Consider the following 23,788-nt stretch of genomic DNA (forward strand, 5'->3'; position numbering starts at 1 on the left):
GCCTACTATGCAAGGCCCGATTTGCCTAATAAGCCAAGTTTTTTTTAATTAATATATTTTCTCTAATTTTATTCTTATAAAATGATAAAGCTACCCATTTCATTATGTATGAGCTCAATTTTTTTTTATTGGAGTTAAAATTAACGTAGATATATGACCGAACCTAACCAACCCTACCTAACCTAACCTAACCTATCTTTATAGGTTAGGTTAGGTTAGGTAGCCGAAAAAGTTATGTTAGGTTAGGTTAGGTAGGTTAGGTAGTCGGAAAATCATTTATTCATGAAAACTTGACTTATTAGGCAAATCGGGCCTTGCATAGTAGGCTGACAAGTGCGTTCTGGCTACTAGGTACGACATATATATATATATGCAGTGAGCCAGAATTCGGCTAAAAAAAAACGCTCATGAGCCAGATTTGCGAATTTTCCGATATTTTTAAAACTGCAGGGAGATTTGGGCAAAGTTGGACCCATCGCTGTTACAATAATTGGCATATTTTCGTTATAAAAATTCGAAATTTCAAACTCCAAATATGTGCTATGAACCCTAATTTGACTTGAAAATAACTCTCATGAGTCAGATTTACTATATTTCCGATATTGTGAAAACTGCCGGGGGGTTTAGGCAAAATGTGACCCATCGCCGTTTTCAGTAATTGGCCTATTTTCGGTATAAAAAGTCGTAATTTCAAACTCCAAATATGTGCAATGTTTAAAAATTCGGCTCGAAAATAACGCTCATGAGTCAGATTTCTAATATTTCTGATATTTTGAAAACTGTAGGGGGATTTGGGTAAAATGTGACCCATCGCCGTTTTCACTAATTGGGATATTTTCAAACATAAAATATGTGCAGTGAGTCAGAATTTAGCTAAAAAATAATGCTCATTAGTTACATTTGCGATATATCTGCTATTTTGAAAACGGTAGGGGGTTTGTGCAAAGTGTGACCCATGGCCGTTACAGTAATTGGCATATTTTCGGTATAAAAAGTCGTAATTTCAAACTCCATACATATGCAGTGAGCCAGTGAGCCACTCTTAAATCAGGGACATAACTGTCACGTTATGTCCAGACCAAGTGAGATGGCCCGGAAAGTGGAGTTGGAGATCCTCTTGGACAATATATTCGACCTCGAAATGCAAAAGAAAGTTACCACTAAAGACACCTTGCAAGGAGAACTTATTGCAGGAGGAAAGATTCCAGGTAACTACAGAAGCACCATCCTGTCCCCCGAGCTCAAAGCGGCAGCTAAGAGCCTTTGCGAGAACAAGGAGATAGTTGTCAGGAGAGGTGACAAGTCGCCAATATACGCGATTCTTAAAAAAGACGAATATCTGGCAAAGATGAACCTCATACTCTCTGATCAAACTAAATTCTAAAGGGTAACGAAGGAATTGAAAACGAAGGTAAACAGATTGATCGAAGCTGCGAACACCAAGAAATCAGGACTCCACCTGCCAAAGATTATCAGGGAACACAAACCTGGTTATGCATATGGGAATGTCAAGACCCCCACAAGCCTGGAAACCCACTTTGGCCAATCATCAGCCAGATACCCACATCCACATACAGACTTGCGAAGCGACTCATCGGCTTGCTGACTTCTTATGTACATTGCTCTTTCAGCCTGAAGTCTCCAAAGGAATTTGTTGACTTCCTGCGGGGAGCACGGGCCACAGGGATAAGAGCCTCGTTGGATGTAGAATCACTAATACCAACGTACCTGTGGATGAAACAAGCGGGATGGTAGCAGACAGAGTGTATCGTGATTCGGCTTGTACTCCTCTTGACATACCAGAAAACATTCTTAGGAAACTACTCCAAGCCTGCACTAAAGAGACACCCTTCTTGAGCCCGGATGGGCACATGTATAAGCAAGTAGATGGGGTCGCCATGGGTTCTCCCCTAGGTGTCCTGTACGCGAACTTCTACATGGGCACCATCGAGCAGAAGGTCTTAGTTGATATGAATTTGAAAACTGTCATATGCTGCAGGTATGTTGACGACATTTTTACGCAGGTACCTGATGCCAGACGTCTGCAGGAGCTGAAGGAGACATTTCAGCAGAATTCTGTGTTGAGTTTCACTTACGAGATGGAGAATGATGGGAAACTGCTCTTTCTGGATGTAACAGTCACGGAAAGGAGCGGAGGCTTCCATACTGCAGTCTACACTAAGGAAACTAACATAGGAATGTGCCTCAATGCCAATAGTGTCTTCCCAGACAGGCACAAGAGGAGTGTTGTCAACGCTTATGTCGACTGGGCTCTCAGCCACAGCTCAGGATGGAAGCAAGTCGATGAAGAACTCTGTGGAGTAAGGCAGGTCCAAGTCAATAATGGCTTCTCTAACGGTTTTGTTGAAGACATCATTAAAAGAAAGGTGAAATGCCTTGCAACCTCTGAAGAGTCAACTAACACACCACTTTTACCCCCCTATTAGACTATTTTACAGTAACTTCTTTTCGACAGCTCATAAAATGGAGGAAAGGGTCCTGAAAGAAATTGCTGATAGGAACGTTATTCCTACAGACAAAAATCAGAAAACACAATTGACAATTTACTATAAAACAAAAAAAATGGCCAACTTACCCAAGAAAAACTCCCCAGGCACCAAGCAGAACGCCTTGAAGGAAACCAACATCGTCTATGCCTTCAAATGCCCACTTGGGGACTGTAAGCCCCACAGAACTCAGTATATAGGCGAGACAACAACGTCTTCAACAAAACCAGTGGAGAAGCCGTTGTTGACTAGGACCTGCCTTACCCTTCAGAGTTCTTCATCGACTTGCTTCCATCCTGAGCTGTGGCTGAGAGCACAGTCGACATAAGCGTTGACAACACTTCTCTTGTACCTGTCTGGGCAGTCACTGTTAGCATCGAGGCATATTCCTATGTTTGTTTCCTTAGTGTAGACCTCAGTGTGGAAACCTCTGCTCCTTTCCATGACTGTTACATCTAGAAAGGGTAGCTTCCCATCCTTCTCCATCTCGTAAGTGAAACTAAACACAGAATTCTGCTCGAATGCCCCCTTCAGCTCCCGCAGACGTCGGACATCAGGTACCGGTTTAAAAATGTCGTCAACATATCTGCAGTATATGGTAGGCTTCAAGTTCATGCCAACTAAGACCTTCTGTTCGATGGTACCCATGTAAAAGTTCGCAAACAGGGTACCTAGGGGAGAACCCATAGCGACCCCATTAACTTGCTTATACATGTGCCCATCAGGGCTCAAGAAGGGTGCTTCTTTAGTGCAAGCTTGGAGTAGTTTCCTTAGAATGTTTTCTGGTATGTCAAGAGGAGTACAGGCCGGATCACAATACACTCTGCCCGCTATCATCCCGATTGTTTCATCCACAGGTACGTTGGTAAACAGTGATTCTACGTCCAACGAGGCTCTTATCCATGTGGCCCGTGTTCCCCGCAGTAAGCCAACAAATTCCCTTGGAGACTTCAGGCTGAAAGCAGAGGGTACATAAGGTCAGCAAGCCGTTGAGTCGCTTCGCCAGTCTGTACGTGGGTGTGGGTATCTGGCTGATGATTGGCCGAAGTGGGTTTCCAGGCTTGTGTGTCTTGACATTTCCATACGCATACCCAGGTTTGTATTCCCCAAAGACACCTTGTATTATATTATATATAATATATAATTTTGACATCAGGTTCCCCGCAGTAAGTCAACAAATTCCTTTGGAGATTTCAGGTCACTAATTGGCATATTTTCAGTATAAAAAGTCATACTTTCAAACTCCATATTTGTACAGAGAGTCAGTTTTCGTCTAAAAAATAACGCTCATGAGTCAGATTTGCGATATTTCCGATATTGTGAAAACTACAGTGGGGTTTGTTAAAAATGTGACCCATCGCCGTTTTCACTAATTGGTATATTAGTGAAAACTTGTGATATAATGAAGACTAATCCTCATTTTGCAAAGGGCAAAATGAGGATCAGTCCTCTTGTATATAAATTGCCAGAGAGCTCACTCCTTTAACCCAAACCTATCTAACAATCTATATAATTTTAATAACACTAATCCCACACATTGAAGTTCTTTTATTAAAATACCTTAGAGAGTGACGGGTCCCTATTACATATGTAAACAAATGCAAGACGATCCTGGATCCATTTGCCAAAGTACAATCTTTGGCCCAGGGTCGTAACACTCCTTTCCACCAGGGGTAAAAATATGGCTACTAGATTAGTAGATACATTTATTGTAAGAGCGTACAACGAATCAGCCAATAAAAACAAAACAATTTACCCTGAAAGAAAAAACCCACATCTGACAAAGAATAATCAATGTAACAGGAGAACCTAAGAACTATACTTAACCTCTGACAATGGGTTTGTTATTTCCTCTCGGCACAGATGTACTCTACTCAGGCAACCGGGATAATGCATCAGGTATCACATTTAGCCAACTACTATTATACAACACAGTATCATCCAAGTTAGCCCTACATTGGGAACATTTGTTAGCAGAGTCTATGGAATGTTGTGTAGGCATTCCGTAGTCCGAACGGCAATACCAAATACCGGAAGACACCATCGGGCGTTACGAATGCTGTTAGTTCCTTGGTGCGTCCAGTGAGAGGTATCTGATAATATCCTCTCGAGAGGTCGCGCTTAGACACATATGTAGCATTTCCGATCTCATCGATACAATCCTCCAGATGTTTCAACGGGTAAGCATCTTAATACATAATTTACGGACTCATGAAACACGTTTGATTATTTTATTTAATAAGTTATTCAATAAATGTCTGCATTTTTTCAAATGGCCGAATTTACTTTTGGGATCATTTCATTGAAGGTTAAATATTACTCTATTACAAAAATATGTTGTGCACTGGAAGACGTTCATAGCAGTGTGTTGAACACTGTTGGGTGTGGTCAGTTACTGGTAAAGTGACCCCACAGACTGTAGTGATCACCTACTAGTCGGTGATCAAGACTCGGTCACTATATTATACTACAATAAGTAATGGAGCCTAGGAAAGATCTTTGTGTTTCTTAATGAAAATGTAAAACAAGAAAAATTAGAAGAGACAATCTATTTTGGGGAAAAATAGATCAGAAATATTTGTTTTCTTTATTTTGCAATGCTATTTCCTAGCAGGTCCTGGTTAATGGGCCAACTTGCTGTATTATGATATTCAATGCAATGGAAACATTTTTAACTTGCTATTGAGTCAATGGGATAATATTTTCTCTTAGAAAATGACGATTTTTTTTTGTATTTTCTTCATAACTATCTGAAATATTTAAAATTATTTGTCATATAACGTATGGAAAGAATCCAATCTTTCCTTCTAATATGTTCTTTCCTTGTGCTCTTGCGTGCGGGCGAGTGTGCATTTGCGTGCACACATGTATGAATGCGTGTGCAAATTCCAATGGTTTATTAACGTTGAAAGAAACCAAACCATATCTAAACCTGATTGCAACATAATCTCACCTTTGAAACTTAACATACTTTAATAGTCAACCATAATACGGTCAAACAACGTCGGTGGGCGACGTTAAAGCAACCAAAAATGCCCACTGGGTCCCGGGCCAAGTTGTGTAGTTAATAACCAATTTAGTTTTAGAACAATAGTGTGGGAGACGACCAGTGAACTTTATTCATGTTATATTAGCAATATATAAATCTAACTTGCTATATAGTTTCTTCTTTGTGCTCCCCCCTTCCCCCCCACACACTCACTGTTCAACCTTCCTTTCTCAAGTAATTATTATTATGCAGGTGGAGCAGGATTTTAGAAACGATTAAATGTTGCAGGAAATACAGGGAGTAGTATACAGGGAGATTAGTTGCAGTTGTTAGACTAACTGAGAGAAGCATATATATTGCTGGAGTATGATCAACTGCCGCTACACACTGTACATGTCATGCAAGTGTGGACACCGAGCTAGTATGAGCTTGGTCACTCACCTCACACCAACTACCCGGCTATTTAAGAGAATGAACACCCAGCTGGCACAGACACGGCCAGATATCAAAACAGTAGTCAGCGTTCAGACGCAGCCTGAACGTCTTTTCGGAGTGAAAGGCTAAGTAAGCACAGTTGTATGAATTTCCATCAAGTGGCTCTTCAGTGTTCCAGTAGGAGGCGGTCATGTCCACCGGGCGCCCGTCCACCCACGTCCAGTACCCCTCGATCAGGTCGTCAGAGGCACCCACCCAGAAAGGCGTCAACTCTGATGGAGAGAAGTTGTTGAAAGAGAGACTGTTCTATCCTGGAGGAAGGCTGAGAGTGCTTGGAGTTTGTGTTTGTGTGGAGGGGGAGGAAGGGGCGGGGGGCTTACAGAGGCCTAATAAAAGAAACTCTTTATTTCTTTCGTCATTCACATGGCATAATTTTGTTTGCAACTGACTTGCTAGTGTTATAAATCAGATGTTCCGTAATGTCTTGTCATTCTCCACTCGAGAATGAAGCCGTGTAGGTTCGAAAAGTTGTGTAAATTATTACAAGTATAATATAGAATACAGTTAATCTTGTTCTTTTCGTCAAACCTTGAACAAATATGACATTACCAGAACTATCCAATTAAACATAGATGCAATAACACTTGTTAGTGAAACAGAAGCCCTAAACTAGAAAATATTCAACACGGAATCTTCATATTCAATAACACACACACACACACACACACACACGCACAGACACTCAGGGGGCCGGTGGCTGACTGGACAGCACGTTGGACGTACAAGGTGTCCAGTACATCAATTGCATAATGCTCCTCGCAGCATGGGGTTCGAGTCACTTCTGGGGTGTGAGTTTTTGGTTGCATATATGCCTGGGGACCATTCAGGCTTATTCGCATATATATATATATATATATATATATATATATATATATATATATATATATATATATATATATACACAGCTAGTATATTTATATACTAGCTGTACCCGGCCACTTGTTGCTGAGCCTCAGCAACCTTCCCTTGTCTCCCAGTCCTGCCCACTATTCCCCCACTCCACCATCCTCTAATTCTCCCAACAATTCCCTACTGCCTCATTCCCCACTTCCCCCCCCCCATCCTCTCGTCCTCCCCACCATTCTCCCCCATCCCACCTCCCTTTGTCCTCTCCACCATCCCCCCACTCCAGTATCCCCTCTTCCTCCCCACCATTTCCAACTCCACCGTCCCCTCCTCCCCAACCATCCCCCACTCCCCTGTCCTCTAGTCCTCCCTACCAGTCCCCCCCTCCCCTCATCATTCCCACCATCCCCCACTCCTCTTTTCCCCTTATCCTCCCCACCATTCTCCATTCGTCTGTCCCCTCGTCCCCAATTCCCCCGGTTCCCTCGTCATCTCCACCATTACCCCCTCCCCTGTCCCCTCGTCCTCCCCAAATTCCCCACTCCTTCATCTGATGCATTCCCAAATTATTTGCTGTTCCCATCAGAAAATTGGGAACATCAAATGATCTGATGTTCCCATCACTGCAATATAAGAAAAACAGTTACAAAATGAAATGAAAAACAATGAAAAAAACAGAAAAAAGTATACTCACGACATGAACGGTATGGTAAACAACACAGCTCAATTCCAATGCAATGTCACACAAAATAATTAAATATAAATGAAAATAAATCGAAACGTATGATAATTCAATTTGCCAGTGCTATCGGAAACATTGAAATTGAATCGTAACATATTTATTATTGCATGTGCTGCTCTTATGTGCAACAGATGGCACAGTTTCTTAAAAAGAAAAACATTTTTACCTGTCACAGGTGTGGCATCTATACTTATACTTAATTAATGAATGGTGTTGTAAACAACACAGCCCAATTCCAATGCAGTCACAAAAAATAATTAAATCAAAATGAAAATAAATCAATATCTATGAAAATTCAATATATCAGTGCAATCGGAAACTTTGAAATTGAATCGTAACATATATAGTAGTGTGTGTTGCTATTACCTGCAATAGATGGCGCTGTTTTTTAAGAAAAGCAGGTTTTTACCTGTCACATGAATGGCATCTATATAGTAGGTATATAAAAACACGCGGGTATTCGAATGGAACGTTGTGTAAAAATTTCAAAGCAATCGGTGAAGAACTTTCAGAGATTACAGCGTGCTTTGCTCTTGCGTCCAACAGATGATGCTGTTTTAAAAATAAAACATGTTTTCTTTCCTGTAACAGGTGAGGCATGTAAATAGTAGTTATATAAAAAAAACACGCACCTATTCGAGTGATATTCCCAATTTTGTTGTGTCAAAATTTCAAAGCAATCGGTAAAGAGATTTCGAAGATTTTCCTCCCATGAAAAACAGTTTAAAAAAAAAAATCCGTCACTGACGTGATATCTATATAGAATGCATATAAAAACCCGCTTGGATGTGAATGGAATGTTGTGTGAAAATTTCAAAGCAATCGGTGAAGAACTTTCGGAGATTAGCGATTTTGTACAAGCGAACATATATATATATATATATATATATATATATATATATATATATATATATATATATATATATATATATATATATATATATATATATATATATATATATATATATATATATAATGTCGTACCTAGTAGCCAGAACGCACTTCTCAGCCTACTATGCAAGGCCCGATTTGCCTAATAAGCAAAGTTTTCCTGAATTAATATATTTTCTCTAATTTTTTTCTTATGAAATGATAAAGCTACCCATTTCATTATGTATGAGGTCAATATTTTTTTATTGGAGTTAAAATTAACGTAGATATATGACCGAACCTAACCAACCCTACCTAACCTAACCTAACCTATCTTTTTAGGTTAGGTAGCCAGAAAAGGTAAGTTAGGTTAGGTTATGTAGGTTAGGTAGTCGAAAAACAATTAATTCATGAAAACTTTGCTTATTAGGCAAATCGGGTCTTGCATAGTAGGCTGAGAAGTGCGTTCTGGCTACTAGGTACGGCATTATATATATATATATATATATATATATATATATATATATATATATATATATATATATATATTAGTATATTTTGGTAGCAGTCTTTCCTGTAGACATATATTATTAAATATGACCGAAAAAGTAATATTAATAATTCTAACACGAATTAATAATTCTAACAAGATTGAGAAAATTCGTGTTAGAATTATTAATATTACTTTTTCGGTCATATTTAATAATATATGTCTACAGGAAAGACTGCTACCAAAATATACTAATATATATATATATATATATATATATATATATATAATATATATATATAATGCCGTACCTAGTAGCCAGAACGCACTTCTCAGCCTACTATGCAAGACCCGATTTGCCTAATAAGCCAAGTTTTCCTGAATTAATATGTTTTCTCTAATTTTTTTCTTATGAGATGATAAGGCTACCCATTTCATTATGTGGGTGGTAAATTTTTTTTATTAGAGTTAAAATTAACGTAGATATATGACCGAACCTAACCAACCCTACCTAACCTAACCTATCCTATCCTATCTTTAAAGGTTAGGTTAGGTTAGGTAGCCGAGAAAGTTAGGTTAGGTTAGGTTAGGTAGGTTAGGTAGTCGAAAAACAAATAATTCATGAAAACTTGGCTTATTAGGCAAATCGGGCCTTGCATAGTAGGCTGAGAAGTGCGTTCTGGCTACTAGGTACGACATATATATATATATATATATATATATATATATATATATATATATATATATATATATATATTATATAATATATATATATATATTATATATATATATACATAACTGTTCGGCCACGGTGATACAATAGGTGATTAACCCAGAACTCTACTGAGTTACCAGGGAAGTTCTGGAGGCCCCAAACCTGGGCCCTACCAGGTTTTCACAGCCAACTTAACCACACTCGAGCCTGCGGTAACAACGGTCAAACTCTCACGCCCCAGTCAGATCGCAAAATGTTGTAATTTGGCTGAGGCTGAAACAAATAGGCAGAGTTTTTTGTTCATCCTGATGCCTCCTGTTTACCTACCAGTAAATAAGGTTTTTGGGAGTTAGACAGCTGCTACGGGATGCTTCATAAGGGTGAATGTGTGTGTGTGTGTATGTGTGTGTGTGTATGTGTGTGTGTGTGTGTGTGTGTGTGTGTGATGTGTGTTGGAGAGAAATATATGTAGTAGTAGAAATAATAGAGAAAAAAATACATTGCTTAGAAAGGTGTTATCAGAGAGCTAATAGCTCGATTCTGCACGCACGAATAGTAACAAATAAATAGTAAATACACACACACACACACACACCCCCACACACACACACACACACACATATACCGAACCTGTCCCCAGAGGCCCACATCAAAAGGATATCATCAGCGGCATATGCTAGACCGGCCAACATAAGAACTGCCTTTAGAAACTTGTGTAAGGAATCGTTCAGGACCCTGTATACCACTTATGTCAGACCAATCCTGGAATATGCAGCTCTAGCCTGGAGTCCATACCTAGTTAAACACAAGACAAAGTTAGAGAAGATTCAGCGGTATGCCACCAGGCTCGTCCCGGAACTGAGGTATGAGCTACGAGGAAAGGCTAAAGGAACTGAACCTCACGTCCCTGGAAAACAGAAGATTAAGGGGAGATATGATAACTACCTACAAAATTCTCAGGGAGATTGACAAAGACAAACTCTTCAGCACGGGTGGGACACGAACAAGGGGACATAGGTGGAAAATTAGTACCCAGATGAGCCACATAGCCGTTAGAAAGAATTTTTTCAGTGTCAGAGTAGTTAATAAATGGAATGCACTAGGCAGTGATGTGGTGGAGGCTGACTCCATACAAATGTAGATATGATAGAGCCCAGTAGGCTCAGGAATCTGTACACCAGTTGACTGACAGTTGAGAGACGGGACTAAAGAGACAAAGCTCAACTCCCGCAAGCACAATTAGTTGAGTACAATTAGGGGAGTACACACACACACACACACACACACACACACACAAACAGGTGGTGGAGGCCAAGACCGTCAGTAGTTTCAAAGCGTTATATGACAAAGAGTGCTGGGAAGACGGGACACCACGAGCGTAGCTCTCATCCTGTAACTACACTTAGGTAATTACACTTAGGTAATTACACACAGCCAGAGGGTAATGGTAAGGGGCGAGAAGTCGGACTGGCGAACAGTAACGAGTGGAGTACCTCAAGGATCGGTGCTGGGCCCAATCCTCTTTCTAATTTACGTAAATGATATGTTTACAGGAGTTGAATCATACATGTCAATGTTTGCGGATGACGCAAAATTAATGAGAAGAGTTGTGACAGATGAGGATTGTAGGATCCTCCAAGAGGACTTAAACAGGTTGCAGAGATGGTCAGGGAAATGGCTACTGGAGTTCAACACCAATAAATGTAAAGTTATGGAAATGGGATCAGGTGATAGACGACCAAAGGGACAGTACGCAATGAAGGGGAACTGCCTACCTGTAACGATTCGAGAAAGAGACCTGGGAGTGGACGTAACACCTAATCTAACTCCCGAGGCACATATAAATAGGATAACGACAGCAGCGTACTCTACACTGGCGAAAATTAGAACTTCATTCAGAAACCTAAGTGAGGAGGCTTTTAGGGTGCTTTACACTGCCTACGTGAGACCAGTCTTAAGAGTATGCCGCGCCATCATGGAGCTCCCACCTGAAGAAACACATAAGGAAACTGGAGAAGGTTCAGAGGTTTGCGACGAGGCTTGTCCCAGAGTTACCAGGGATGGGATATGAAGAACGTCTGAAGGAACTGAACCTTACGACACTAGAGAAAAGAAGGGAGAGAGAGGAGATATGATAGGAACATATAAAATACTCAGGGGAATTGACAAAGTGGAAATAGATGAAATGTTCACACGTAATAATAACAGAACGAGGGGACATGGGTGGAAGCTGGAAACTCAGATGACTCACAGAGATGTTAGGAAGTTTTCTTTCAGCGTGAGAGTAGTGGAAAAATGGAATGCACTTGGGGAGCAGGTTGTGGAAGCAAACTCTATTCATACTTTTAAAATTTGGTATGATAGGGAAATGGGACAGGAGTCATTGCTGTAAACAACCGATGGCTGGAAAGGCGGGATCCAAGAGTCAATGCTCGATCCTGCAAGCACAAATAGATGAGTACAAATAGGTGAGTACACACACACACATCAACACCAAGAACAACAACCATCACTACCGTTGGTGATGGCGTATGATGCTATGTGTCTAAAGTCGTCGCAGGTGGAGTCCAGGACGGCCAGGTCGGCGTCTTCCCCCGGCAGGAGACTTTGGCAGGTCGTCCGCGCCTCTTGCCACGTCACGAACGAGTAACTGAAGAAGTAGCAGCCCTCCCCGATCGTGACGAAGGGCTCAGGGCAGGAGGCTGCACCTGCAGCACCTGCACCAGGAGACATGAGTGAATTATTATTATTTTATTATTATTACTTTCTACCACAGACGTGGCCACATTTACAATGCTAACCAGCTATATGTACATTGTCTTCTGTCCTCCATGGACAGGGTTAGAGATCTGTTGAACATATAGTTCAGTGATTTATTAAACAATCAACCGAAGAAGGTGACTGTAGTGCTTATAAAATGCTAAGCTAACCTACAGACATAAATACACAAATGTCTGTCTATATACATAATTATTATATATAGACATAATACACATTATGTCTGTCCCACATAAACAGTGTTCGAGGTGTCTTTACATAATGTCATTAATTTGCGATTACAAAGGTTAAATGAAATTCTGGCCTGTTTGCACATATTCTGTGTATATATATATATATATATATATATATATATATATATATATATATATATATATATATATATATATATATATATATATATTGGCATGGTGGGGTGCGGAGTAGTGTATTGTGGGAGGGGGAGGTGTATTGTGGGAGGGGGAGGTGTATTGTGAGAGGGGGAGGTGTATTGTGGGAGGGGGGAGGTGTATTGTGGGAGGGGGAGGTGTATTGTGGGAGGGGGGAGGTGTGTTAGAGCGACGAGTGTATTGCTCTGCTAATAACACGGAAAATGCTGTATAGGTAACTGCCAGAAGGAATTACTTTTTGCCATTTGTGTACCATGAAGGAGGCGAGCAGCGCGGTGGGGCTCCTCCCGCAAGGAGGAGGCATAAGGTGACTGACTATTGTGATCAGTGTGTTCATCATGACCTCACTCTGATACACTTACCAGTTTCTCCCTGTGTCAGGAGGCCGATGACTAGAAGCGCCAGCACAAACATGGTGACCTCGGGTGGTGGTGGTGACTTCAGGACCTCAGATGGTGGTAGTGACCTGGGATGGTGGTGGTGACCTCTAGCAGTGATCTTGGACGGAGGTCTTACACGATGTCAGTGATGGTTAAGGTTCTGGACGTGGGAGTCAGCTCCATTCTTATATAGTGTCATCAACATGCGACACCCGCTGCTGCCTGGGAACATTGCGACACCCACTGCTGCCTGGGAACATTGCGACACCCGCTGCTGCCTGGGAACATTGCGACACCCGCTGGTTCCTGGGAACTCTTAACCTTACAGATTACATCTTTTTCCGAACAGTGAGAAATGTTTACCTCCTTTTATCTTCAATCATATCAGCTTATCTTACCTTATGGTTTCGGCAGTTTTTCCGTGTTTTTCCTAAATTATAACACATTATAACCATCTAATGAAAGCTCTGATAATGATCTAATAGTTGCAAAAGATTCAAATGTATTCAGTATATATCAGACCGCTTTGAACTCAATTATTTGAGATATATATTTAATTGCTATCTCTTTTTTTAGATATATACAAGAGTTGTTACATTCTTGTACAGCCACTAGTACGCGTAGCGTTTCGGGCAGGTCCTTAATCCTATGGTCCCTGGAATACGATCCCCGCCGCGAAGAATCGTTGTTACAATCAAGTACACATTTTACTGTTGAGTTAAACAGAAGCTACAGTTAAGGATTTGCGCCCAGTAAATCCTCCCCGGCCAGGATACGAACCCATGACAAAGTGCTCGCGGAACGCCAGGCGATTGTCTTACCACTACACCATGGAGACTAAATCTATCCCTATCACTAGCCCACGAAGATCTAGCCTTTGATACATATGTGACTGTACTACAAGACCAATTTGTGCTTGCAGCTTACACAAGTAGTATTGCAGTAATTTGTTTGGCAACATTGGCAAGAGAAAACAATGTTATATATTTTCACTTATAAAAATATTGTTTGGAAAGCAAAAATGAAAACATTATTTTTTTAGAATTGATAAAAGTGCATTTGTAAGCCTATTTTTATGTCTATTGGGTGAAAAATTAATTAAAGCTGATTAAAAAAGCAGATATCATGTGAAAGCTCAAAAATGCAGTTTTGAAATTTGAATTTCCTCTAAAAAATGCAGTCATAGAATCTTGAACGATATCCATTGGAATAATTTAACATTATATATAATGTCCAATAACTTGTATTTACATAATCTGATTACATTTTATGTCTTCATACAAAATATCCTGATTGATAACTCTTCAGTACATTTTGTGCAGTAATCTGTAACTTAACAAAAATCTATGCTCCCGTGGAATATAAAATAAAAATAAGAAAATATATAGGAGGCAAAAAATTTTGACAGTTCAATTAAATAGTTATCAATATATGCCTAATGAATTTGATGGCAAACATCTGTTACAATTGCCTCTTACAATGTTTTGTGACTGCACATTCGAACCGGAGCGACCATAACATTGTCTTGAACTTGGAAATATGTATGTAGCACTGTTACGGCCACAATGGGTCGCAACTGGGTTCTTTGCTAGTGGAACTAAAGTTCTGGTATTCGGCCCCAAGTTAGTAGTGGCTTTCAAGGAGTGAGCTCAGTAATGCAAGTAAACCACAATGGGGGAGGTGCATTGAATACGACACTTCATCAATTACCAATATATTCACATTTAATCACTTTCCCATTGCCTCTTATATAATCCTAAAGGAAGTATTACTACACTTAATATGTACACAAGTGTCTCTCATAGGACACTAAGCGCTCCTCGATGCTCAATCGCTGCAGTCTTGTCAGCTACCGTGTTTCCACAACACACAGTACCGTCCTCAACTAGCACTGGGAAACACCAACGAGTGTACCCTAGTCACGGGCCAGCCAAAACACAGTCTCACCAGGTGCTCTTCGTGCACGCCCACAATCACTCTCCACCCTGGTGCTGGCAGAGAACATCAGCCTCGCGCTGCTGGGCCTCCTCACGTTCAAATACAAGGGTAGTGAACCCCTGGCAGGAGCTTCTTGCAACTCACTGGTTACACTCCTCCGTAGCCCCTCACTGTCAGTCGTCTCTTCCTCTAGCCAGTCCCGGGTACGCCGAATTCTGTCACTGCCACTTCACAGGCAGACAGTAGAACACTACACAGTTCTTCTCCGGCGGCGGCTCACTGCTTCCGTAAAGCAGAATGGAGTAGAGAGCTATTGGCTGCCCTGGGTAGACTGACTGTCCTCGTACCACAGCAGCCCTACGTCGACTCTGTGGATACAGACACGTCATCAGTAAACTGGTCAGTACATGGGACACTAGGAAACATCACTTACATACTCTGACATAGACATACAACTCCTCCTATAATAGATGGCGCTGATTTTCTAGGCGCCACCTCACCAGAGGTCAGCACCAGCTACCTCTCGAGCTGACTAGGACAGGAATCTAGCGCCTCTTTCTGGTATAATCCTGTCACCACTAGATGGCGTCGTCCAATTTGTGGGGATTTCGGAGCGGACTCATAGATGGCATTGACGTCACTGCTCCATGCTCCGACGATGGAATCGGGTTCGTAACAAGCACCAACACCCAGCAATGTATTAAAACGGACTCCTGGTTCAACCTGGAAGCCGAGCGGACGTCTGGACACCTCCTCCGCCTGGGAGCCGCCTGTACACGTCTTGTTTTCGCGTTTTGGCTTTGCTACTGCCGTTTGGCATCACTTTTCAACGGTCCGATTGTATGACGCCTGGCGCACATATCGTCTTGGGTCACGGGATTGTTGATAGATTTTTTTTGGGCGTGTTCTGGCTGGTTCTCCCGGCGGGGTGACAGTGTTGGGGGGCCGGCTTGGCCGAGAGGTGCCGGGGGTTGGCGGGTCTTGGTGTGCCCTCAATCGTGGTGGGCGGCTGGCTTCTGCTCTGCCGGAGAACACTGGATGGCTTTTTGCGTGTTAGTTGGGGGCCGAGTTTTGGTTTTGCTACCTGTTGTTCTCTGTGTGGAGCGGGGCCGGTGTTTGTCACCCTGAGGGATTCCTGGGGGCTCCCCAATCATCTGCCCGTCTGTGCATTTATTTGCCGTATGGCATATTAGTTTCTAGTGATTGGCGTCACTCGTTTCGCGGTTTGGCTTGGCGTTCCACCCTTCCAGGCTTCGCGATTAACCCATCACGGGTACGCCGGGGCGCATCCGATCCCCCGATCGTCGTCGCCCCTAAATCAACAACATGTATTAAAACTAGATGATATCAAATTATAATGTGAGTCAGCTGGATACACTGGTGGTGTGAGCTGGATACATGTTTCAGTATAAGAGTCGAATGCATTAATAAAGTTTGAGTGCTAGGTAGGAGAGAGGCTACTGACGCCAGGTGTGAGAGCCAGTTGTGGGAGCCAGGTGTAAGAGCCAGCTGTGAGGGTCTAGCTGTGAGAGCCAGATGTGAGAGTATGCTATGAAAGGCAGTTGTGAGAGCCATCTGTGAGAGCCAGGAGTGAGAGTCAGCTGTGAGAGCCAGGAGTGAGAGTCAGCTGTGAGAGCCAGTTGTGAGTCAGCTGTGAGAGCCAGTTGTGAGTCAGCTGTGAGAGCCAGTTGTGAGAGGCAGGTGTGAGAGCCAGTTGTGAAAGCCAGCTGTGAGAGCCAGTTGTGAGTCAGCTGTGAGAGCCAGTTGTGAGAGGCAGGTGTGAGAGCCAGTTGTGAAAGCCAGCTGTGAGAGCCAGTTGTGAGAGGCAGGTGTGAGAGCCAGTTGTGAGGGCCAGCTGTGAGAGCCAGTTGTGAGAGGCAGGTGTGAGAGCCAGTTGTGAGAGCCAGTTGTGAGAGGCAGGTGTGAGAGCCAGTTGTGAAAGACAGGTGTGAGAGCCAGTTGTGGGAAATTTTACCCACTATATCTATGTTATTACCTAAGAAATGTATTATTTCAAAATCATATCATAATCAATATCATATCATATCAGATTCACTACAGATTCATTATACTTCTGGATCCTACATGACAATGCCACCTATGATCAAATACACCATAGAGCCCTTTTTTGTCTACGTGACTTGGTGCATGATTTCTCAAGGATCTAGAAGCTTCGAGAAGAATATCTTAATTAAAAAATTATTGGAACATCAATCGACTTCCGGTAGAGGATTAAATCAATTCCTTAATAAATATCAGTAGTACTAGCAAGTACTACTTATAATCTTTAACTCTTATATCTAATTATATTATAATCACATTTTATCTCAATCATATGTCTAGACAGTAAAAATAATCAATCAATATTCATTGAAGGCTACCTCGCTCAGAGAGCATGGGGGCAACGATGGCTGGGAGAGAAGCGCCCACCACGGCCCCCAGCCAGAAAGCATTTGTTTACAGAGTGAAACGTGTGGTGCCTTGCGAACGCTATTTTGTAAAGGACACCATAATAACATATCTTTATCACCAGAGATTACTCTCTAGAACTTGGGGAGTACCTGGACAGGAAAGGAAAATACTGTAGATACTCCCCCAGGAAGTACCTGGGGGAGTATCTACAAGGAAAATTCTTAGTACATTATCTAAATAAGAGTGCAGAGTTGAGCTCATCCACCTGTGACGCCGCCTCCACCTCCACCATCATCACCTATCTTCGCCTACTGCAAACGCAATTAAGGAAATAATCTTTTAGCAATGCTACAAGAATAATAAACAGCAAAGCTGTGAAATAAAATCAAGTGCCTAAAATCTCTACAAGAGAGTTATCAGTCTGGCCACTTGTCAGATGGCACCCGGCACTCAGACATAAGTATATTGAGTTATTTTTGTGTGTTAATTGGCCAATTGCATGCTTGTATAACCTTAATATATCCAATAAGTCTGTATGTCGTTAGAGGGTGAGGCAACACCTCATATTTCAGTAAGTTTTATTAATATTATAGCGACTGAATCTTTTTAAAGTAACCAGACACTCGCGAGATTCAGAGCCTCATGAGTGTCCCTTGTCTAAGAAAAGTCCAGTCAAGCTCAACTGAATTTCTTCATATAAATTGAGAAAATATTTATATATGCAATTGATCATATACATTGAGTTAACAATTGTTTACTTAGTTATCATATAAGTTTATCAAATTGAATATAATCTCTTGTATTTAGTTAATAGTACTTAGACCACATTTAAGGTCATTTGATTGCATATTCATATATATATCATACTTCAACAATATAAATTGTTGTGTTTATTAATATATGAATATTGGTTGTTATAGTTATGGTGCTAGGCTGGACTAGCACCATAAACAGGAGCTAGGATTTACGACCCTATCTAGGGGTTTAGGTGAAATAATTTTGCATACAGTAATTTTTAATTTAGTACAGTACAAGTCGTTAGTAGTTCTCCTTATATATTAATCCCGACAAATTCTCCCACACCAGTTGTGAGAGCCAGTTGTGAGAGCCAGTTGTGAGAGCCAGTTGTGAGAGCCAGTTGTGAGTGCCAGCCGTGAGAGGCAAGTGTGAGAGCCAGGTGTGAGATTCAGCTGTGAGAGTCAGTTGTGAGAGCCAGCTGTGAGAGCCAGATGTGAGTGCCAGTTGTGAGAGCCAGCTGTGAGAGCCAGCCGTGAGAGCTAGTTGTGAGAGCCAGTTGTGAGCCAGCTGTGAGAGCCAGCTGTGACAGCCGGCTGTGTGAGTCAGCTGTGAGAGTCCGCAGGTGAAGCACACCTCTTTAAAGTGGTGCTCTCAGGAACGTCAATGTCTCACATCCCAGTAAACGCTTCCTAACACTTTTCCGACTATGCTGTCAGCACTTTCTAAACACTTTACTCATTGTATTTTTAGTGCATCCTAACACATTACACACACTATGCTGTTAGTGCATCTTAATGATACTCTGTTAGTCATGTCTTTAGTCCATCCTTCATTCCACATATTATATTGGACAGGTGGTTGTAACCTCGTAGCAACTCTCTCTGTCATCCACGTGTGAGAAGTCCCTGACCGCCTCGTCTGCAAACGACAGTGTTTGAGTCACAGGTCCACCTATAATTGGGCTGGACTTATTGTCACATATAGGATCGTCCGACATGTAGGTCAAGGGTTGATGGTTGATTGTTTACTCTGCTCGATTTCCGCGACTATTGCTTAGTTTCGTGAGAATTATTTTCTGGGCGGTGTAGAGTTTTTTTTAGCATTGTTTGCTAACACCAACCATCATCTCTCATAAACACCTCCGTCCCATAGGGCTCTAGGCTGAATAAATTTACATTTACACTGACATTGATGCAGTGTTGCACAGACTGCAAGGTATGGACAGTTTCCCGTAAACTCAAATTTACGGAAAATCTGTTCCTTTTATTTATTTTCTGATTTACGGGATTTATTTGGAGGTCTACTAAATCTAACTTGGTATATTTCTGCTACCAAGTTAGCTCCATTGTCTGACATCATGAGTTTTGTGCATCACCTGCATGCAACAGTGGTAGGGAAAACCTGTATTGATTGAACAGTTATATCAGGAGTTAATACCTCTAAGTGAACTGCGCCAGTTGTTGCAAAGGTGAACACCCACACATAGTCTTTCATAGGACGTTTATCTACCGTACCTGTAGGAGTTGTAGCCCCTGTGTGGTGTACTCCTGTTGTAGGCCCTGTGTAGTGTACTCCTGTTGTAGCCTCTGTGTACTGTACTCCTGTTGTAGGCCCTGTGTAGTGTACTCCTGTTGTAGGCCCTGTGTAGTGTACTCCTGTTGTAGGCCCTGTGTAGTGTACTCCTGTTGTAGACCCTGTGTAGTGTACTCCTGTTGTAGCCTCTGTGTAGTGTACTCCTGTTGTAGGCCCTGTGTAGTGTACTCCTGTTGTAGGCCCTGTGTAGTGTACTCCTGTTGTAGGCCCTGTGTAGTGTACTCCTGTTGTAGGCCCTGTGTAGTGTACTCCTGTTGTATGCCCTGTGTGGTGTACTCCTGTTGTAGACCCTGTGTAGTGTACTCCTGTTGTAGCCTCTGTGTACTGTACTCCTGTTGTAGGCCCTGTGTAGTGTACTCCTGTTGTAGGCCCTGTGTAGTGTACTCCTGTTGTAGGCCCTGTGTAGTGTACTCCTGTTGTATGCCCTGTGTGGTGTACTCCTGTTGTAGACCCTGTGTAGTGTACTCCTGTTGTAGCCTCTGTGTACTGTACTCCTGTTGTAGGCCCTGTGTAGTGTACTCCTGTTGTAGGCCCTGTGTAGTGTACTCCTGTTGTAGGCCCTGTGTAGTGTACTCCTGTTGTAGCCTCTGTGTAGTGTACTCCTGTTGTAGCCTCTGTGTAGTGTACTCCTGTTGTAGGCCCTGTGTAGTGTACTCCTGTTGTAGGCCCTGTGTAGTGTACTCCTGTTGTAGGCCCTGTGTAGTGTACTCCTGTTGTAGGCCCTGTGTAGTGTACTCCTGTTGTAGCCCCTGTGTAGTGTACTCCTGTTGTATCCAAACAGGAGTACACCGTACACCCTGGACGACTGTGTACTTTATTGACGTTTTACTCCATTTAAATGAAACTTTATCTGGTTTATTGTTTCTATATTATTATCTTTTCTTGTTCGCAATCTAGATTTCGGGTCCGATTCCCGCACCGAACGAAAACGTTTGGGCGTGATTCCTTTCACCTAATGTCTCTATTAATCTAGCAATAAATAGAAACCCCAGGAGTTAGTTAAGATGTTTTTCTTAACAAAGCTACAGCCACAGCCGGCCTCTGACCCCTACCACAGCTCATGGTAGGGTGACTCGGCAGCTTATGGTAAGCTGTACCCATAAGGCTTCCCTTGGAACACGATCTACCAGTCTGTTAACAAACAAGCGAACAGGCGCAGACATTTATGGACTGTCGCCTAGTCAATCCTCCCTGGCCGGGACTCGAACCCATGCCACCCGCGAAGCTGTAAGTGAGACAGGTATGGTGACACTGTAAGTAAGGCAGGTATAGTGACACTGTAAGTGAGGCAAGTATTGTGACACTGTAAGTGAGGCAGGTATAGTGACACTGTAAGTAAGGTAGGTATAGTGACACTGTAAGTGAGGCAAGTATTGTGACACTGTAAGTAAGGCAGGTATAGTGACACTGTAAGTGAGGCAGGTATGGTGACACTGTAAGTGAGGCAGGTATAGTGACACTGTAAGTGAGGCAGGTATGGTGGCACTGTAAGTGAGGCAAGTATTGTGACACTGTAAGTGAGGCAGGTATAGTGACACTGTAAGTAAGGTAGGTATAGTGACACTGTAAGTGAGGCAAGTATTGTGACACTGTAAGTAAGGCAGGTATAGTGACACTGTAAGTAAGGCAGGTATAGTGACACTGTAAGTGAGACAGGTATGGTGACACTGTAAGTGAGGCAGGTATAGTGACACTGTAAGTGAGGCAAGTATTGTGACACTGTAAGTGAGGCAGGTATAGTGACACTGTAAGTAAGGTAGGTATAGTGACACTGTAAGTGAGGCAAGTATTGTGACACTGTAAGTAAGGCAGGTATAGTGACACTGTAAGTAAGGCAGGTATAGTGACACTGTAAGTAAGGCAGGTATAGTGACACTGTAAGTGAGGCAGGTATAGTGACACTGTAAGTGAGACAGGTATGGTGACACTGTAAGTGAGACAGGTATGGTGACACTGTAAGTAAGGCAGGTAAAGTGACACTGTAAGTGAGACAGGTATAGTGACACTGTAAGTGAGACAGGCATGGTGACACTGTAAGTGAGACAGGTATGGTGACACTGTAAGTGAGACAGGCATGGTGACACTGTAAGTGAGACAGGCATGGTGACACTGTAAGTGGGACAGGTATGGTGACACTGTAAGTGAGACAGGCATGGTGACACTGTAAGTGAGACAGGTATGGTAACACTGTAAGTGAGACAGGTATGGTGACACTGTAAGTGAGGCAGGTATGGTGACACTGTAAGTGAGGCAGGTATAGTGACACTGTAAGTGAGGCAGGTATGGTGGCACTGTAAGTGAGGCAGGTATGGTGACACTGTAAGTGAGGCAGGTATGGTGACACTGTAAGTGAGACAGGTATAGTGACACTGTAAGTGAGGCAGGTATGGTGACACTGTAAGTGAGGCAGGTATAGTGACACTGTAAGTGAGGCAGGTATGGTGACACTGTAAGTGAGGCAGGTATGGTGACACTGTAAGTGAGACAGGTATAGTGACACTGTAAGTGAGGCAGGTATAGTGACACTGTAAGTGAGGCAGGTATAGTGACACTGTAAGTGAGGCAGGTATAGTGACACTGTAAGTGAGGCAGGTATAGTGACACTGTAAGTGCAAACTTTGTCATTCATTTATTAAACCCAACAAATAATGGGTTGCGTGAGTAACACAGCAACACTGTTGTATCAGTGTGGTGATAATTGTATGGCAAGCTGACGTGCCGTGATTGTTATATACACTCATAAGTTATTGTATTAGACAAACTCTCCATAAACACAAAATAATACAAAAATACAGGCATGTATTACAGGAGTAAAGTTAACTGATACTATACACTGTGTGTGTATTTGTAGTGTCTAGACTAACTTGAGCTGGTCACTTTTACCAGCTGGTCACTTTCACCAGCTAGTCACTCAGGGAGCTGGTCACTCAGGGAGATGGTCACTCAGTTCACACGACCTACGGGCCTACTTAAGAGCATGAACACCCAGCTGGCACAGAAAGGGCCAGATATCATCACAGAAGCCAGATTTGAGGCGCAACCTGTGAGCGATTTCGGTATTAAAGGCTAAGTAAGCACAGTCGTGTCCCTCGACAGCTCGTGGCTCGTCGGTGTTCCAGTACGGGGCGGTGATGTCCACCTGGCGCCCGTCCACCCACGTCCAGTACCCCTGGTTCACCACGTCGCTGGTACCCACCCAGAAAGGTTCAAGCCCTGAAGGAGAGACGTTGTTGAAGGAGAGTGTTGCACCCTGGGGGCGGTTGATAGTACGCTGGGGCGGCAGAGGTGGTATTACACCGCCCTCAAAACCTCTACCCATTAACTAACTCACGAAGAATATAGGATAATGCATAAATAATAACACTATGTAACGTTAGTTTTTCATGGGTAGTTTTATTTTCAATTGCTTATGGCACCAATGTATAGAAAATAGTTATTATTCCCCTCAAACATTGTTGTGACCTCTGCCACAGACAGTTTAGGGAAGACGTCATGAAGGTGCCTGAAGGCTGCCGCCTCCTTAACTACGCCTGTGACACATTGCGACATATTTTCACAGCTCTCGTCAAGGAATCAGAAGCCTTCAGCACCTTCAAGACATCATCCTCAAGCTGTCTGAGACAAAGGTCACAGCAAAGTTTGAGGGGAATAGTATCCATTTTCTATACCTTGGAGGCATAAGCAATAAGAAATAACACTACCCAGGGCTAATAATTGCGTTACCTAGTGTAATATGTTGCCCCTAACACAACTGTACATAAATGACATAAACACTAAATATGAGTCTTCAATGTAGAAAGCGTACAGTTTAATATACTGACTGAGAATGTACAAAATTTTTATGATGCTCTCTGAAAATAAATTTTATGAGGCAATTAAAATCAGTGAGTCACACCTTACCGGGAA

At 42.3% G+C, this 23,788-nt stretch overlaps 2 protein-coding genes across 3 annotated transcripts in view; both read right to left on the minus strand.

Moving 5' to 3' along the window:
- Window positions 1-4,196: 4,196 nt before the first annotated feature.
- Window positions 4,197-13,371, minus strand: LOC123755742 (C-type lectin domain family 4 member E). Its single transcript, XM_045738492.2, has 3 exons — window positions 13,184-13,371; window positions 12,171-12,371; window positions 4,197-6,203 (listed from the first exon to the last, which is right to left on the minus strand). Exons 1-3 carry the CDS (start codon window positions 13,233-13,235, stop codon window positions 5,956-5,958), a joined length of 501 nt encoding a protein of 166 aa, XP_045594448.2. The 5' UTR covers window positions 13,236-13,371; the 3' UTR covers window positions 4,197-5,955.
- Window positions 13,372-14,529: 1,158 nt separating this feature from the next.
- Window positions 14,530-23,788, minus strand: part of LOC123755745 (CD209 antigen-like protein D) — a 15,367-nt gene continuing 6,108 nt past the window's right edge. Inside the window, exon 3 of one of the 2 annotated variants that reach the window (XM_045738495.2) lies at window positions 14,530-15,507. In XM_045738495.2, coding sequence (XP_045594451.1) covers window positions 15,497-15,507 — 11 coding nt within the window. In that variant the 3' untranslated portion in view covers window positions 14,530-15,496. Of the gene's footprint in view, window positions 15,508-22,498; window positions 23,096-23,788 lie in introns of those variants that run through there. The other variant, XM_045738494.2, reaches the window with a different exon arrangement.

This window comes from Procambarus clarkii, chromosome 43, assembly GCF_040958095.1.
Source record: "Procambarus clarkii isolate CNS0578487 chromosome 43, FALCON_Pclarkii_2.0, whole genome shotgun sequence".
Taxonomy (NCBI): Eukaryota; Metazoa; Arthropoda; class Malacostraca; order Decapoda; family Cambaridae; genus Procambarus; species Procambarus clarkii.